At 36.0% G+C, this 14,770-nt stretch overlaps 1 protein-coding gene and 1 long non-coding RNA gene across 5 annotated transcripts in view; one reads left to right on the forward strand and one right to left on the reverse strand.

The window, feature by feature from the left end:
- Positions 1-1,165: 1,165 nt before the first annotated feature.
- LOC119574597 lies at positions 1,166-8,502 on the forward strand. The gene is made up of 3 exons (XR_005228887.1): positions 1,166-1,280; positions 7,820-7,971; positions 8,237-8,502. It is a non-coding gene; the product is annotated as an uncharacterized LOC119574597 (long non-coding RNA).
- Positions 6,151-14,770, reverse strand: part of LOC119574576 (nitric oxide synthase-like protein) — a 111,079-nt gene continuing 102,459 nt past the window's right edge. For 2 of the 4 annotated variants that reach the window (XM_037921884.1, XM_037921870.1), the window contains 12 exons: positions 12,512-12,673; positions 12,073-12,247; positions 11,579-11,714; positions 11,248-11,326; positions 10,832-11,025; positions 10,506-10,675; positions 10,097-10,307; positions 9,660-9,747; positions 9,087-9,211; positions 8,725-8,867; positions 8,225-8,416; positions 6,151-8,018 (listed from right to left, as the gene is read on the reverse strand). In XM_037921884.1, coding sequence (XP_037777812.1) covers positions 7,809-8,018; positions 8,225-8,416; positions 8,725-8,867; positions 9,087-9,211; positions 9,660-9,747; positions 10,097-10,307; positions 10,506-10,675; positions 10,832-11,025; positions 11,248-11,326; positions 11,579-11,714; positions 12,073-12,247; positions 12,512-12,673 — 1,885 coding nt within the window. In that variant the 3' untranslated portion in view covers positions 6,151-7,808. The remainder of the gene's footprint in view (positions 8,019-8,224; positions 8,417-8,724; positions 8,868-9,086; positions 9,212-9,659; positions 9,748-10,096; positions 10,308-10,505; positions 10,676-10,831; positions 11,026-11,247; positions 11,327-11,578; positions 11,715-12,072; positions 12,248-12,511; positions 12,674-14,770) is intronic. The other 2 variants (XM_037921893.1, XM_037921879.1) reach the window with 1 other exon arrangement.

Below are 14,770 nucleotides of genomic sequence, written 5' to 3' on the forward strand. Positions count from 1 at the left end.
TTCAGTTGTGTCTTCTCCTTATCGCTTACATTGACCTGGAAAACACGACTCCTCTGTAAAAGTTATTATCAAATCAAATAAATTATATATATTATCGATTTCATTTATCTTTTTAAGACGTTGACTGTGTGTATTCGCTATACTGGCTAATGGATTCCTTGTTTTAGTTACTAAACCAACTAGTTACATTATAAACAAACACGTTTAGAATTACAATAGAGGGAGAGAAAAAAAAATCAAATGAAAATACATCTGACGATAAAAAACATCTATTATATTCACAGAACAATTAAACTTGTACAAATAGATAAATGAAGATTTATTACACTGAGGAGGAGAATGTTCTGTTTTCAAGATCTCGCCCGCCTAACCCGTTGGTCGTTGTCGTGGTGGGGCTTAGGAGAGACTGGGGTCCAATGTAGGGGAAAACCCAACCTTGGACCTCAGCCCTTCGTCTCAACTAATTTTGCATGGTCGTTTCTTCTCCCCCTTTCCTTTTCCTTCTCTTCTTCATCCCCTTCTTCTGTCCACTTCCTAAAGCGTGAGAACCTTTTTCTGGGAGTCATGGGCAAGGTATTCCCGTGGTTAATCGCCTAGTCCTTTCCTGAGGGGTAGACCGGTTTTTTCTCCCCATTTATTTCAGGTTCACCCTTATTAGGGGCATTAAGACTATCTATTCCATATCATCCACCCAGGTCATTACTCAACCTTCAGAATAAATCCCTTCCTTTCTCCCAACATCCTCCATTCCATCTCCTACTGCACAGTCTTCTTCATTGTCTACCCCACCCCCGTTATTACTACTCTTCATCCTTATTGTCCTCCTCCCAACAGTACTACCTCTCTCCATACTACCCCATCTTCCTCCCGCCCTCATCCTTCTACTGCTTCCACCTCTGCAAACCTTTTGAGTGCCCTTTTGGCCCAGCCAAGTGGGATCGATTCTTTGATTCCCCCTACAGCCCTATACTCAGACAATACCTTCTCTTCCAACAATGTCTCCAAAAACAAGTAGGCAAAGTTTTGCCATGTTACAGTTACATCTGAGTCCCTAGCTCGTGCACTATCTACCCTAACAGATCTCACTTGCAAACCTATTCCTGCCAAACCTCACTTCTCCCTTAATGCTTGTGCCTGTACTTGTAAACTGTTTCCGTTTCCCCAGCTGATTGTCCTGTCTACGACAAGGATTGATCACACTGAAAACGACTTGCTTGCATGCCTCGTCGACTATGATGCAGTGGCAGTCCAGTGCTATGCTATTCCTTCCAGAGGCCCACGTAAGTCCTACAATATTGCGAAATTAGCTTCCGTAGACATGACCTCTCCCATGAAGTTTACATTGGTGGAGTGTCTTGCCTTGTTCGACCATATCGACCCCTTCCCCGTCAGTGTCAGAAATGCTCAGACACGGTTGCTTCACAGCCCACTGTCCTCTATGTGCCCATCCTGGTCATGGCCGTTCAAATTGCTCAATCACGCATGTGTGCCAAATGCAAATTCGAATCTGAGGTAGCACTTCTCAATCTACGTGATAAAAAGCACGCCGACGAGGTTTTTCTCTTTCTACCTATTCCAAAGCTGTACTACGCTCTGCTCCGCTCCCCTCCCATTTTCTCAAGAAGTCTCAGCATCTCCCCCAGTCAAATTCCTTCTCCAGTCTAAATCCAGATACTCCAATCTCCACCACTTCCTCGATGCTTACACCTCCTGCTCACTCTACCTGTCGCACCAGACAATCTAAACGCCCCACCCCATCTTCTGCCACATCCTCTACTGCACCCACCTCTCCCTCTGCTCATCGGACATCTATTCCCTCTTCTCCTCCTCATACGAAAAATGTTGTTTCTCACACCTCCCCACCCAATTCCCCTCCAGAAATTTTTGAATACATACAAAACACCCTAAACATGGCCCAAGAGAATGCTCCACTCCCTCATCTATCCTCCAATCCTATTCGCTTTACACTCAATTTGTCGATATCCATCCTCCTCCCCCCTCAACCCTCCCCCCAAAAAAGCACCCCATCTTCTCCTCTATGTGCATCACCATTCCCTCTTCCTTCCCCATTATCCTTTCCACCCCCAGTTAGATGCTCGTGTGAATCCTTTACGTCACAACAATGTCCTCCGGATCCTCCCCCTCCTGACATTCTTCCCAATACTTCATCACCTTCCTCTGTTCCCATATATCATTCTCTGGATTCTTCTGCTACTTCTCCAACTACTATTTCTACCCGTAATGTCTTTTGATTGCTCATAGTGGCTTCTTTGCAGTTTTCTTCAAACAGTGTTACTCTCCCTTCCACAGACACACTCTCCATTTGATCTGATGGCCCTATAACTTTAACTTCCTTTACAAATCTCCACCGTATACCATTTGCTCCCCCTCTATACCCTTTTCACTACCATTCTATCCTACAGCGTTCTTCAACCTCATCCTGGTCCTTAACTCATTTCCACACTTTTTGCCACAAAACTTTACCATAGTGCTGTATGACCTTTGATGTCTAGCACATTTATTCCTTTTAACCGTTAACTATTAACAACTTACCTGTTCCTTCAATACAAGATGGCAGAGTAATCTACCCTGCCAAAACCAATAAAACAGGAAAACATGTTTTCTCCCTTCTTCCTGCTCTACGCTGCTACGTCCTTTTCTGAGGCCACTTTATTCAGCAGAAATATAAGCGTTTTCAAGATACATTTTCAGCCAGATATCTAGGTCAGCAGAGCAGGAGTGCAGTGAAACCCTGCGATGAACTTTAGCTGTCCTTTTTAGGTGTGGGATTAACAGTTGCCTTCCCACGAGTTGATGTCTCAATGCCAAGCTCAAAATATTTTTGAAACAGGCAGGACTGAAGTGGATAATGGGGTTTCTAAAATAGTTCATTTGGGGTTGATCAACATCAAAATAATATGCACTGTTTTTTTTTCCGTCACTCTGATAACTTTGAAACTTTACGGCTGAATGTCAAGGTTGTTTCTAATTCGCCAAGGAATTCAATAAAAGTAGTAACACTACATTCCTTAAAATATTCAGTACTTGTATAATTGGCGTAGTCAGCCACTAAAGTGCCTCCTTTGTTGGAAATAGACACATTAGTCCAATCATCAAGATGTAGAGTCACCCTGCCATTGGCAACACACACCTGCATCACCAGGGTATATCATAAAATTATTCTTCACACTAGCTTTCCTGCCAATGACCTTTCTTTCCCCTATCAGCGTTATACCGTCAAGTGTGCAGATTTTACAGAAGAATTCGACAACGGCGATACAAAGATTAGGCTCAGAAGTGCAGAGCAAATTGCAGGAAAGATCCATCTGGTTTTCTGACAAAACAGAGATGATAACAGCTCAAAGTAGAATTTGGAATGTTAAGGTTTGTGTTCAAAAGTACTGGCAGGCAGGCAGACATATACTGACAGACTAGCACAGACATACGCATACAAACGAACAGACAGAAACAGACGTTAATGAGAACTTTGCCCTCTCCATGACTCTGAAAGTTTGTAAACAATTTAATCCATAGGCAGATCATGTTCAAATATATTACGTACTGCCTTGGAGTGTGAGAACATCCTCCTCACTCTTCAAGATAAATTGCCTTTTCTTCTGCCTACATGACCTTGTTGTGAAGCCTTAATAATTTTATATTATCTCAACAGCTTCAAAATTCCAAAAGCCTTGTTTTCTGGACCATGAAGCAAAAGTTTAATGCTAAGGACACCAGGAGGTGTCGGGAATTTGCCAGGTCTCTACTCTTTTGCTCAGCAGTCACTGCCATTTTTCTATTTGTAAGCAATGAGCAGCAGAACAACCAATAACCAGTTCCTGATGATGGTGATGGTGATAATGAAGATGATAATGATGATGAGAAAGGTTATAAGGAAATTCTGTTCTGACTAATATATTTTATTATGCCCTAAATAAATTGATAAAGATCAGCTATCTTTGAAAATCACCATAAATAACATACTAAATATGCATAAAACATGCACATCAGAGGAAAAAATCACTGCATAGCATTTAGCATATACGGACGTCATGCCTTACAGTATACAACTATAAATGTAATATATAAATAATCTTGTACAATAAATACAACTTCTGTTCCAACAAATGCAGATTATAGATCACAGAAGTTGCGTCACAAAATACACAATATTCTGGGAAAGTCAAAACTGATAAACTATTTTCATTTTTTTTTTTCAAAATTCAAAGTGGAGTCATGTCCTCAAGCTAAAATTACATATAGACAGGTCCCAATGGCGCAGCCCATCTATGAAGTCAACAGCAATGCTGCTCAGTGCTATCTCCAAAATGCACTGGATCCAAACCAAACAATACGAGGTTGAAAGACCAGAAAAAAGTCTTCAGTCTTAACACCAACTCTTAAATTCTTTAAATGATAACAGAAGCATAACATGGCATGTCTAGACTCTCCACAATGCAACTTGGCACCATGATTGCTTTAATGTCTCGGCATATCAAGACTAGATAGAAACAAACTTTGCCTATAACTCCTTTAGAACTCTTGTATCAAACTCTGATACCCACATACTTTGTAATATTAGAGAGGCTGAAGCATATAAGAAGCACATTATTTACAAGAAATAGAAGTTATAGCAACATTTTACACAGGAATTCATTAAAGAGCAGAAAAACACACAAATTAAAAAAGAGAGGGAACTGGTATTGCAGTGATTGTAATCATCGCTCCCAATTGGCATACAAATATATTTGTGAATTTACTGGTTCTAATACCTCATATATGTCTCAAATTACAGTCATCACTTTCAGGTTTGGTATTTGATATATTCAAACACTGTATTTAGATATGCAAAACTTTCACAAAGTCTGTCTCATATAATGTCATATGAAACAGACTTTTCTCACTCTAGAACACAGCCTTTATTTCATACTTCTACTATGAACTCTATGCATTAACAAATGATTATCATTGTTTTGAATTTTATATGTGCTTTCCTTCCTCAAACATATATGGGAGCTTAGAAAAATGAATAGTCATGCAACACTGATACACCACAAAAAATGTACATCAGAAATCCCATAAAATGATGGGTTATGCCAATAGTCAGTAGTAGAAATGCAATGATTTTTTAACATGTATTTTATCTAGGCATTTCACTGACGTTATGATATATAGTACTTTTTATATATATAAGTCACCCATCAGGTAAATTTGACACAGATCAACACCTGATATTATTTCGTTGAAAAAGGAAGATCAGGAAGTAATATGCACAATAAATTTAGATATAAAAGTGGAACCAGAAGAAAAAATTTCAGAGTGCACTAAATGTTTTCAATGAATTAATAATGTGAATTTATATATCTAGCTATTTATAGCTATCCACTAATAATACTTTTGTGCAGAGAGGAAATACTGGAACATTAAAATAAATATAATACTTTAGTGCATGGGACTGTGAGCTCATTTCCTTTAAAAGTAAAATACTCATTTGCACTAGCATTGATGACAAAAATTATGTGAATGATACTGGCTACCAGCTTCAAGAAAAGTTGACCTTTAAGTTAAATATCTATAAGGCCCAAAAGATAGACTTAAGAAATATATTACTGTACACTAAGATCAGATGAAAATTGGTATTATAATTTGTAATTTTCTTTAATTTTAAGAGACTATAAGCTAAAATTTCATGCATACTAAAGTCTTCCCAAAAATGCTACATATTTCCAAACTCTTTATAGTATGTAATAAGAGAGATAGAATGAAAAATAGTAAAGAATGTAATACACTCACGACTTACTGTATTATAGTTCTATATTTTCACAAAATAATCTATATATCCTTTTAGTAATATGGATGAAACAAAGATTATGCATTCTTATGAGTTTGAATATGCAACATGAGTTGCAAAAGTAAGCACAAGCATGCACACATACATACATACATACATACATACATACATACATACATACATACATACATACACACACACACACACACACACACACACACACACACACACACAACACACACACACACACATACACACACACACACACACATACACACACACACACACATACACAAACACACACATACTCACACACACTCACACTCACACTCACACTCACACTCACACTCACACTCACACTCACACACACACACACACACACACACACACACACACACACACACACACACACACACAGAGTTATGCATATATACACCATAGTACATATACATATACATACCAATATGCTTCATTAATGACATCCTTAATCAGTTCATTGAATAGCTCATTCTTCAGGCAGAGACTTATATTATAAACAGACAAAGATTTATGTATAGTATAAGAAAGAAAATATATATACTCTCTTGCAGATAAAGTTATTTAATCATATTATAAAAAAAATCCCAGGGACTATAATTTTTAAAATTCAAATCAGTGCTGAAACATTTTAATTTTAATAAATAATATACTAAAAGTAGCATTATGATTCTTAGTTTCAGTCACAATCTTCTTTTTCCTTTGATCAGATGTATAACACAGAAATAAATAATATCTAAAGCCTGACAAACTGTATTGTGTATATCTTCCATTGGTACCCTATTAACAAAGTAAAGTTCATAATCTTAAAAAGTTAACATAACTCAAATTCTTAAGGCACAAATAATTCTTAAAGTTACAAACATTCAAAAGACTTAGAACTATTCAAAACAAGAATCTAAAAGATTTTCTTTTTTTTCCATGCTATAGTATAAACAATTTCTGTTTACTAGCATCATGAAGAGATCAGTTATCAACTGACTATACGTTTCCTCGAGTGCAGACCAGCCTATCCAAGGTTATGTGCTGTGGCTAATTTCAAGAATGTAATTCCTATCAAACAGGAGAAGTATTTTTTTTTTTTTTTATCTTTCTTTACCATTTTATTTTTATTTATTTTTTGATGAAGTAGAGTACTAATGGATTGCTGAAGAACTGAGATGAGTTTTACAAGATTTTCTATATAAAAAAAAAAGAAAAGAAAAGGAAAATCTTCAGCGTGTAGACAGCGTGGAATGTTAAGTATGTAAGTGAGCACAAGTTTGCAATGTTCTGGAAACATATAGCATTCCAGAAAGTCAAAGAAGCAAAGACATGACACCCAATTTTTCATTACTGATGTGAAAAGGACAATGAGATGGAAAATATTTCTATATACTACACTCATGATCAATGCATGTGCAAATTGGCAGAATTGTGTTTTACATTCAAGACATCTTTGCCTCCTTATAAATGCCTCATACAAAATATTTCACTTCCTCTTCTACTGCTGACAAGCCTTTTTTCCTGGTTTGTAACCAAATATTCCAACGAAACTGAATGGATGAATTGAAATATAAGTATGCAAAAGGTATTATCTTATTTGATATATGATACTCTGTCATATATGGCAAAAGTAGACAGTTATGAAACTAGAGTAACATGGAATTAGATGAGATATGTAAACTAAATCTATGATGCTGATGAACAACTATGTACTATGTAAGTTCTGTGGTAGCTCATAAAATATCAGTGGAATAATCATACTAAAGGAAGTTTCCTTCAAATATATCAAAACAATCCATTAGCATTGTTATATTTCAATTTAAATTCACTTGATTTTTTTTTTATTCAACAATAAAATTGCCATTTCCTGTTTGTAGTTTACTAATATTTATGTTGGCTTTATGTTGTTTGCAAGATTATCAATGAATAACCTTGAATATTTCTTAAATGTGGAAAAGAAACATGTGTTGGAAAAGCCGATCTGCCCCCGAGACTGTCCCTATTCAACAGGCGCTGCTGTGGACCCTCCATCGGTACCTGCGGCTACCTCCTGCACAAAGTTAGTGGCAGCCTGAGTCACTGGAGGTGTTGGGGGTCCAGCTTGAGAGATAGAGGACATCTTCACTCTTGCACTTTCTCTCTTCTGTCGGTGAATTTCTTCTGTACGTAGTGTGATTCCGAAGATATCTTCATGATATCTGTTTTCATCCTGTGAAAGAGAGTGGTACAAAATGTTACTGTTTGAGATTTAAGTATATATTCATTTACAAATCTTTACTGACATATTTCAAGAACATGACTTGGTTATATACATAGCTATATATTATATACACCACATTGTTGTATATTTACAAATATTAAGATTTTTGGGCACTTCAGATCATCTTTTTCCACAACTGTCTAACCAATATATACCCTCATCTGCAGCATAAAGTTCTCCACTTCCTGGTCAGAGAGGCGACCATGCTCCTGGACAATAGACTTCAGTTTCTGGTACACACACTCAGCCATGGTACAGTCACCACATACATAAAAGTGTCCCTTCTGCTCTACTACTTGACGATACACCTCTGAGCCAACACCAACAAGGAGATCCTGGACATATGTCTGTGAATTTAAAAAGTACAAGAAACCTATTCAAACATACATCATTATGTTAGTTTGATAAAGTCCTAATGAATCATAGTAACATCTTTGAGACAGGTGACTGACCCTTTACAATGGCCCTGAAAGTTTGAGTATGTGAGCAACTAGGTGATCAGAATCAAGGTAAAGAATTGCACAGACTGTAAAGAATGCCTAGATTTATCTAATGGTATGGATTTGGAGAAAAATAGTCATAATCTAAATAAATTGACAAAATTAATGATTGTCTCATGACAAAACAAGTTGCTAGCATTTCTGTATTGTATTACCTTTTTGATGGTGGGTTCACGAGAGAGGGCCAAGTATGTTTGTGAGAGAACTCCTGCCCTTCGCATAGCTTCCTTTTCATCAGCATACAAATCGAGGGCTCGTGTACGACATCCAAAGAACAGAGTCATCTTTCCTGCATTTTCTGGGAAGTTCAAGAGATACACATTCTTTAATTTGTGGATTTTAGAAGGGAAATTGATTGTTCTTCAAGCTTAAAATTGAAATATTATAATGAGTATTTTTCCTCAGAATACAATAAAGAAATTGTTAATATAAAAAATTTGCAGGAATAATGAATTACCTAAAAATCACTTCTATATTGAAATAATGAACAAAACTTAAAACCTAAAAGTAACATCACCTTTCTTGTGCTTCAACATGTAAAGACGATGGTGCCAAAAGCCCCTAAATGGCGCAACTCCTGTCCCTGGTCCAACAAGGATAATGGGGACACTTGGGTCGCGTGGCATGTGGAAACTGGATGCACTGTGGGAGGTAAGTAATAATATAGATATTTATTAGAGGATCCTCTCTTTCTATGTAGATTCTTTGATAATCAATATCTGGTTTTCCAATTCATTCTTTATCTTTCTTTTGTTATTTTTAATGTGTAATACTCGGTTAAAAATATAATCTGATTTTAACACAGCTACACAACTATATCCTGCTGTATTAGGGTGGGCTGGTAGGAATAATGGGGCAGTTGAGTGGTGGGTAACCTAGAGATTAGGGATATTAGGTTGACAGGTCTATATTTGGGTGACCTAAGCCCATCCCTGTCCCATAGCCAGCACTGGTCTTGTATCTAATATAGCTTGTTCAACTAATGGACATTTACTCCTGTCTCAGGCCTCAATAATATCACCATAAATTGTTGACACACTGTAAAATTGATTATACTTCCTGAATTACCACAAATAAATCTTAAACTCACCTCCTTACAAAGAGCTCAATGTGATCTCCAGCTTTGATTCCCTTTAAAAAGTTAGAACAAACACCATAATGTATTGGTCCCTTTCCATCTGTAAGAGAATTTGTCATTAGTTTAATGAACTATGCAAACTTTCCTATTGAATTACATTTTGCTCAGTGCCTATAACATTTAATGGGTTAGTAGCATGTAATTTGTAGTTTTAGGTAGATGGAAAAGTGTGCTGTATCACATGAAAGTATAATATCAGTGTTGAGGATCTGGAAGCTTACTGTATAATGAGTCTGATAGATATGATATATGATATAATTCTTATTTGTGATAAACAAGAAGTAAGAAAATTATTGTTAGCAGTTTTATTATATTTAGTAGTGACTAAGTATTTGTTTGAAAAAAGTCCTCAGTTTGCTAAAATCACTAAAATATATAATTATACATACTCTCAGTATTGTAAATGACAACAGCAACAGTGATGTGAATCTGGCCGGGATGTGCGTCTGGTGATGAACTGATGGAGTAAAATCTTGGGCCCATGATAGGGAGGTGTGTCAGAAGGAGTCCCGCATCCAGTACTACGCTGGGGAACTCCTCCAAGACCTCCTTCAGGTGTGGGTACCTTAGATGTTTCCATTCCTCATATTCATGTGGGTCCTGGTTAGTTGAGGGGACAGAAAAAAATATAGAAGTGAGAGTTTACTATTATATTAAATAATTAAAGGTACATTTTTTTCTACCAATATTAATATATGAATATATTTTTTTTGTTCCTCTTGGTTTAATAATCCTGTCTGTCTTATATGTGCACAAGGTATTGCATTTTTTTCTAATAAGTGAAACTGTATCACTCACAGTTGCCAGTTGGTCGAGGCGTGTTCGCTGATCATTGTCATAAGCATATTCTGCTAAGAGATGCAAAAAGTTTGGTGTTGGTGGTGTTGTGATATCTAAGTATCGTGTGAGCAATTCCCTTACTGTGGTGGAGGGTAGTCGCTCATGAGGCTCCCATGTCTGAATGACACCTGCAGAAACATGATTTTATGAGAAAATATATAACTATGAAATATATACTTTGGTAATATATATAAAAACACCAGTGCATATATACAAATATGCATGCATGTGATATAAATAAGAAAATTTAATACCCTTGTATCAATGCAACAAAATAACCCTACCATTGAGAGAGTGAACTTCCTTCTGGACCTGAACCTGAATTGGTTCATCTGGATTGGGACAGTTATCCAGGCGTGCTAGGACAGCATCGATGAGTTCTTTACGGTTGGCAGGCAGAATGGCAACATGATCTCCAGGTGAGTAGTTCAGTTCATTGATACCTCCAGTGTCGATGATTACCTGTTGTGTCCATCGGCTGTAAGGTAACATGATATGTTTACTGCAGTCACCCTAGAAACTGGTATCATTATCTTTCTGTTTTACAAGATATAACATGTGTATTTGAAACAAAATATATTTTCATTTACAATACACACACTTGCCTTTATATATATATTTTTTTCTGTCTGTCAAATTATGAATATAGCTCATCATATAGAAATATTAATAGATCTTGATGTTTAACTGAGTGCCTCACCTGGCATTTTCTCCGTGCAGATTCCTGGAAGCCAGCACCTGGCAGGACCGAACTCTTTTGCCATGCATACGGGACAAACCTGAGTAATAAAATAAATTGTATTTGTCCCATTGTTATGAGGATGAGCAAAAGATTATTATAGGAATGCTACATGAGTGGATGTTAATTGCCTGTTCTAACATGTACCTCATTTCCTTTCTGTTCTTCCTGAATTAAGTTCTAGAGCATCCTCTTTTTCTGAATGTATTGTATATACCCATATATTAATACTTGACACTAATTTTTTTATACACATATTGCAAAGGTTATTTATAAATTTATCACATCTTACCAATATCTATTGCATCAGTTTTGGTACACGGTGCCAATTTAATCTTATTAGCAGTAGCTGTGGCCTCAATCTTCAATGCAGCTGTTGCCTCTTTCATGGCAATATCATCATCCAGGCAGAATGTCTCACAACCAACCTGTAAGAATAGGATATTATTATTATTCTTTCTACAAAAACACTTATTTTTCCCAAAACTTTCTCATGTATCCAAAAAAGATATAATTTTTCACAAAATGTTAGTTTAATTGCAAATCTAGCTCTAGCTTTAGCTTTTTCTAATATTTCCCCCAACAAATAGTTGAATTGCAGAATTTTTTTTTTTCCTAAAATTACACAACCAGTACTACTGAGTATTAATTGCAGACCTCATTTTTTCTCCTTAGAAACAAAAGCAAATAAAACTTCCATTCAATCTGTGTGACTTAATGTGTTTTTGATTGCCAACAGATTGACAAATCTCAGGATTTTAGAAACAGTGAGAGAATATTCAGTACCGTGAACACATCTCCTGCCCACTGCTTGAAGGCTTGTTCCTGGCCAGCAAGTTCATCACCGCAGGTCAGCTTCATCAGCCTCTCTCCACCCAACTCAGATAAGAGATTGTCCACATATTTCCCAAAGGCGCAGAAGTTGGGATAAGCACTTGAACCCAGGGCAAAAACAGCAAATCTGTGGATGAGGAGTGGCTGTTACTAGATTCACATTTCTAAAATATATTTTCCTGACAATTTTCTGTCTGTCTGGTCTGTCTACCTGCAAAATACATCTTTGTGCTTGTGTGTCTGTGTAAAAGTATGTGTCATTGGCATTTTTTAATGTTTTTCTCTAGTGTGTAAAACAGTTATATGCAAATGGTTCTTATACAGAGCTATAGTAAGATGAAACAGTATGCTTTTTACAGAACTATAGATCCTTATCTTCCTCTGTACATACCTTACATTGCTAAGAGGGCCAAAGTTGTCCTCAGACATGATATCTGATGTGATGGATCCTCGCAAGTTGCAAGAAGCCAGTCCATTCTCCAGGGGGGTTGAGGGCGCTCCAGCTCCTTCCGTCAAGCTGTTCATCCTCATAAAGGACAAACTGCGGTGCATGCTGTAGGCACCCGGATTAAGGTTACTGGGAGTTGGGGGGGGAGGGGGGTTTAGGGCAGGGGATTGCACACCGCTGCAGTGCGTCAAGATGGAGGCATTATTATGCGATTGTTTAACCATAAACATTTTCTTATAAGAAAGTATATTTCATTGATGTACTTTTAAACTAAATGACATCAAGTTCTCAAGAATTATTTTTATAAATCCGTAGTCTGCCTAATACTGGTGTGCAAGATTTTGTTTTTTGGGAGTTACCAGTCATGTAAATTTGTATTTTGTACCTAAAGTCAAAAAAATGATATTTCTCAACCTGAAAATCTCTTATAAAATAAACTAAAAATACTATATAATTTAATTGGTCACATTATCCTACATGCTTTGCTAAGTTATCTAATATCTTGGATGCAAACAAAAAAATCTAAATTGGATATCTAAAGTTCATGCAAAGAAGTATGCAGATAGATTTATACCTTTGTAAATACAGCTTAATACTGTATGCTGTGTGTGTACATACTTGTTATTCTTTGGAGAAAATATAAATATTTTTGCTTGATTATTATTTCATTAAAACACTGTAGAATAATATATTACTCTCAAAGTCATGTGTCACTATAAGCATGACTTTAAACTTATAGAGTAATTTGTCAATGATGTTAGCTGTATGTCTCTTCTAGCAGTATGCACTTTTATTCTCTGTACTTAGCAATACCAACATTAGCTAGAAATATCTTTATCAGACTATATGTTTTCACCCCAAGAAAAGTAGCCAGTATTCTGATATTTTACCTATTTAGAATCTTTAAACTGCACAGTAAGTAAGAGTAAAAGTACAATAAGTATAATATAACATCCTAACCCATAAAATCACTGTCAACTTTTAAATGAAACTTCTTTCATATGCATCATGTATGTAATTATGTGTATTCTTGTTTACTAGTGTTAAATCTATGTTCACTCAGTCAGTTTACACAACTGTCAGTTTCTATATATATATATATATTAACCCAAATCCGAATGCCATGCCCACTGTGAGTTTACTTTATTAAACGTTTTTACACATAGATGGCTACACTTGTACTAAGTCACCAATGAGCCAATTACGAGTACTGCCTGTCTCGCCTGTTTACCCTTTTTCTTGATTTTCAAATATTTTTTATGTTATCTCATATTGCTGTTACTAATGTCTATAATATTATAGAAATTATAATGTCTATAATAAAAATAACACCATTGATATTCATAGCATTAGTAAAAAATACATTTTTCCTGCAAATTGAAGGAAAGGTGAAATCAGCTTAGGTCACAAGGGCTACTAATTTGACTCCTTTGTGGCTAAGCACTAGCAGAGCCATCTATGTGCAGAGACATTTCACAAAAAAAAAAAAAAAAGAGCACAGCATTTTCCCGGCAGTATTGAGTTAACAGAGCTATGGTCTATGGAAAAGCACTTGTCTAGTTAGCCACTTTTAAACTCTATACGAATACAAGTGGTGCTATATCACACAACGGGAATTCATGGGTGCATCCTATGGTTAGTGAGAGAAAAATACCACTATCAATCAGTAACTGGAATAAAATACCATTACATAGTTCAAAATCTAAATTGTAACAATTCAGAATAAAATAAAGATACAAATTCCTTACTAATTCTGACTGATAGTGTACTTCCTATATCATGCATGATCTGATTTCTCTATAACCATTTTTTATTTAAAAGAATGTTTGATAATCTATTTACACACATTTTTTTACTATATCAGACCTTGGTTAATATACATAAAGCCTTTAAAAAGCTTTTGGAGTATAGCTAAACCACTGTTAAGACAATGAGAGCTTTCTAAATATGATAATGCAAATATTAATACAATTTACACACTGAAAGCAATACTGATATGGGTAAGCTTGAATACAATGTGCTAGCTGTAAGCAGGTTGACTGAAACTTGGGTTTTGGAATTGAAATTGGCAATATTTTAACTTGTATTTAGTTCCATGTTTATCATCTAATTTGCAGCATGTGGATCACTATTGAATTTGTAAATGATGAATTCTCAAGTCAGTAACAAGGAATTAGATAAATTTCTAAACTGAAGACCTAT

Source organism: Penaeus monodon, chromosome 1, assembly GCF_015228065.2.
Source record: "Penaeus monodon isolate SGIC_2016 chromosome 1, NSTDA_Pmon_1, whole genome shotgun sequence".
Taxonomy (NCBI): Eukaryota; Metazoa; Arthropoda; class Malacostraca; order Decapoda; family Penaeidae; genus Penaeus; species Penaeus monodon.